Below are 3362 nucleotides of genomic sequence, written 5' to 3' on the forward strand. Positions count from 1 at the left end.
TTTTTTTTTTTTTTTTTTCCCCAGCTACAGATATTTAGTAAGGTCCATCCTCAAATGAGCATGCCTGCCCTACTGTTCAGAAAGTACGTTATTTAAATGGGGACAGATAAATGGCAAGGCCTCATTTGTCCACCTCTCAGCACACATAATTATATAGTGCAGGAACTCTGTCCATGAAACTAGCAACTTGTGTGCATCTAGGCCACACCTCTCCTTTTTCTTTTTATATTTTGTGTTCCTTTAAAAAGTGTATCTTCAGCAGTATGAACAGGATCTACATAGACTGAGGCTATGGTTGCTGTTTTGGGGGGTTTGGGTTTTTTTTGAGGGGGGGTAAGGTGTTTAAAAATGTGTTATTTTTATTATGAATTTGCTATTTTGTTGCAGTCTCCCATTTCCATCATTCCTTTTAGTAAGCATTAGTGCTGATGGAGCTCTGGAAACAAACTCTGTGTGTGGAAAATTCTGCCCCAGCTGTCTTTTGAGAGGCCATTTGGTCATGTTTCTGAGAAAATAAATGAGACCATGGCCCCACTGCTGGGGGCGGCGGGGGGAAGGTTTCAGGAAGATTTTAGTTTTTCAAATGTACCTCATTGTCTCTCTCTCTGACTTTTGCTACTAAGGCAACTAATTGGATTGCAGCAAATACTCCCTGCATGTGGAGACTGGTTGGCCTGGGGTTTTTGCTGTTTCTAAGCGATCTACCTTTACTTTCTATTTTACCTTCTACTTTGTATTAAAAGACTTAATCATGCAAATTTTCTTTTCAGTAGCCTATTCTCAGAGATATAAGCAAGGATTTTTTTTGATACAGGAGTTGCTCAGGGTGATGAGGACGATCGATGACAGAATCGTCCATGAATTAAACACTACAATTCCAACAGCTTCCTTTGTAGGGAAAGTTGATGCCAGCCAGACATGTAAAGAGCTCTACCAGTCTGTAAGTGTCTGTTCCTTTAACTTCCACTCATTCCTTGACGTTTTGTTACATGCAGTGTCCACTACAGCAGGGCATCCTCAGCTTCTTAGGAAACAACTGGCTTGATACACCATGCTTTATGTATCCATAACTGGCATACTTGACTTCTCTATGTAGCTAAACCATGTGCATGTAAAAAATGTACTTCGCTATAAAACCATGTGGAGTATTCATTTGTTCTGCAATACCGATCCTTCAAGATGTATTTCAGACTTCAGTGGATGGTGTTAGCCCAGCCCATGCTTTAATTTAAAAACTGGTGCTAGCACACTTCTGCATTGCTTTCAAAACCTCCTGTTCATGCATATCTTTGGCTTTTATTTGATACCATCAGATCAGCTTGGTAGCTACCACTCTAAGCAGTGTTGCTTCTCAGCATATGGATTATAGAGAGTCAGAGGGAGGTCTACAGGCACAGCGGTACCTCGATTTCAGAAAGTTTTGCCTCTTAAACTTATAATGTGGAGATTTTTGTTCTCTTGGATCACTGAACTGGGTGCTGTGACTTTTTTGTCTCTCCCAATCAGCTGATGGAAGCTCACACCAGCAGAGAGCGAATCATCAAAAGCTGCATCGCTCAGACTTCCAGTGTAGTGAAAACTCTCAGAGAAGAGAGGGAAAAGGCCCAGGATGACATGGTGTTATTAAAGCAACTCAGGAAAGAGCAGACAAAGGTGAGTGGTGGAGCTTGACGGAGTTTACTTAGGGAGGAAGATGAGAGTATCTTTCCCAAAGGGACTGACCTCCATGATGGAGAGAACTTGAAGTGGATCCTACACAAATACAGTAGAAAAGCATGCATGCTTTGCCACAGTGAACTCTAGTTTTCACTGACTAACACCACTTAGCATACAATTTAACTGTCTTGTTTATTTCCTTCAAAATGCCTGGTGGGTTCCTCTTGCCTTTTTATCTCTGTGTAAGCTAGTGTCTTGGCAAACTGCAGATATGAGTGCCAACATAAAAACACTAGAAAATAATGAAATATGTGCTTTATGTATGTCTCTTGCACCGCACTGGTACACAGCCTTAAAACTGTGCCTTTTTTTTATCACCTTGAGAAGCATCTTTATCACTCAGTGTGTTGATCAGGGTCCTTGTTGTCTAGGATGAGCTGCCAGGCAACCTTAAATTCCACTTAACCTTTTTTTTGTTGTTGTTGCTCAATATTTCTTGGAATTTTTTTGAGTGCATTGTGATGGTGTGAGTGTTTCTTGGGTTGCATAAGGAACTTTAGCATGTGCACCCCTCTCAGTGTCTGGCCGATAGGATTGAAGGCCATAGAGCAAACGGAAAGTGTACTTCATCAGAGGTGAACAGTACAGCTACAAGGTGGGGGTATCAGAAATGGAGAAAGGAACCTCTCTGGAGTTCTTAGCTCCCTTCCAGAGCCTGTTTTTTAGGGGAAAGGATACTGCACGTATAACTCTAGCAGGAGGTTAGCAGGGATGTGAACTGTCCTATTGGTTTCATTAGACATTCTCCTTCAAACATGCTCCATCTGTGTGACTTGTGTTCGCTTTGCATTTCTCTTTTTTTTTCACCCCATATGCTTGAAGAACACACCAGATAAGATTATTTGCTTATTGCTCTTTTGCATACACTGGCTAGGTGTGCCTGCTACCTTCATCAGTTTAATGAGCCTTCCTCAGTTGAGGACTGTCTCAACCAGGGCTTCTAAATTCACGTCTTTGAGTTTCCAATATAACAGCTGTTCTCATAATAGCTAGACATCCCACCATCATATCGGGGCCCTTTATCATAGGTACAGCTTTCCCTGCTATAGTGTTGTAGGACTTTAAAAGATAGGTGGATGGTCCTGAAACTTTGTTTTTTGTGATGCTGAACTTCCTCAAAACCCACTTGCTACCTGTACATCCAAGAGGAGCCTGTCGTTGCCCCTGTATCCAAGAGCAGTTGAGTGCTGATGCAGTTGCAGTTGGAGAGCTTCCTAAGGAGATGATTTGAACTCAAGGGTTCAAGGACCAGCATCTGATTTTCCCAGGTCATTAAGTGAGAGAATTGTTCAACAGGCGTTCTTCAGAGAAGTGCTCCATTGTGAACTCAGATTTAAAGAACCAGGCCACACACAAGTGGCTTTGTCCTTAAAGTGTCACTTACAGAACTTCTAACACGCATCCATATCGGTCTGGAAAACCAGAATGGAAGCCTAGCATTTTCTGCGATTTTTGTTTGTGGAGCCAATTCTTTGAATCTTTGAGTTACGGAGCCCAAAACCTGCCACTAAAACTTTTCGGAGGACCACAACCATAATGCTTAATAATTAGTGGTAATTTAAAATGTTAAAAGCAATCCATGTTTTGGGAACACCCCAGAAATCTTTTGGTCATACTGCTCTAACCTGCATTTGGATACTTGTGAG

General features: G+C 41.7%; 1 protein-coding gene across 7 annotated transcripts in view; it reads left to right on the forward strand.

The window, feature by feature from the left end:
* CCDC58 (coiled-coil domain containing 58) overlaps positions 1-3362 on the forward strand; it is a 19209-nt gene that overhangs the window by 594 nt on the left and 15253 nt on the right. For 6 of the 7 annotated variants that reach the window (XM_026061475.1, XM_026061480.1, XM_026061481.1 and 3 more), the window contains exons 2-3: positions 815-940; positions 1507-1653. In XM_026061475.1, the coding sequence (XP_025917260.1) occupies positions 815-940; positions 1507-1653 (273 nt within the window). Of the gene's footprint in view, positions 1-61; positions 84-814; positions 941-1506; positions 1654-3362 lie in introns of those variants that run through there. The other variant, XM_026061482.1, reaches the window with a different exon arrangement.

The sequence above is a fragment of the Apteryx rowi genome, unplaced genomic scaffold (genome assembly GCF_003343035.1).
Source record: "Apteryx rowi isolate R43461 unplaced genomic scaffold, aptRow1 scaffold_181, whole genome shotgun sequence".
NCBI classification, from domain to species: Eukaryota; Metazoa; Chordata; class Aves; order Apterygiformes; family Apterygidae; genus Apteryx; species Apteryx rowi.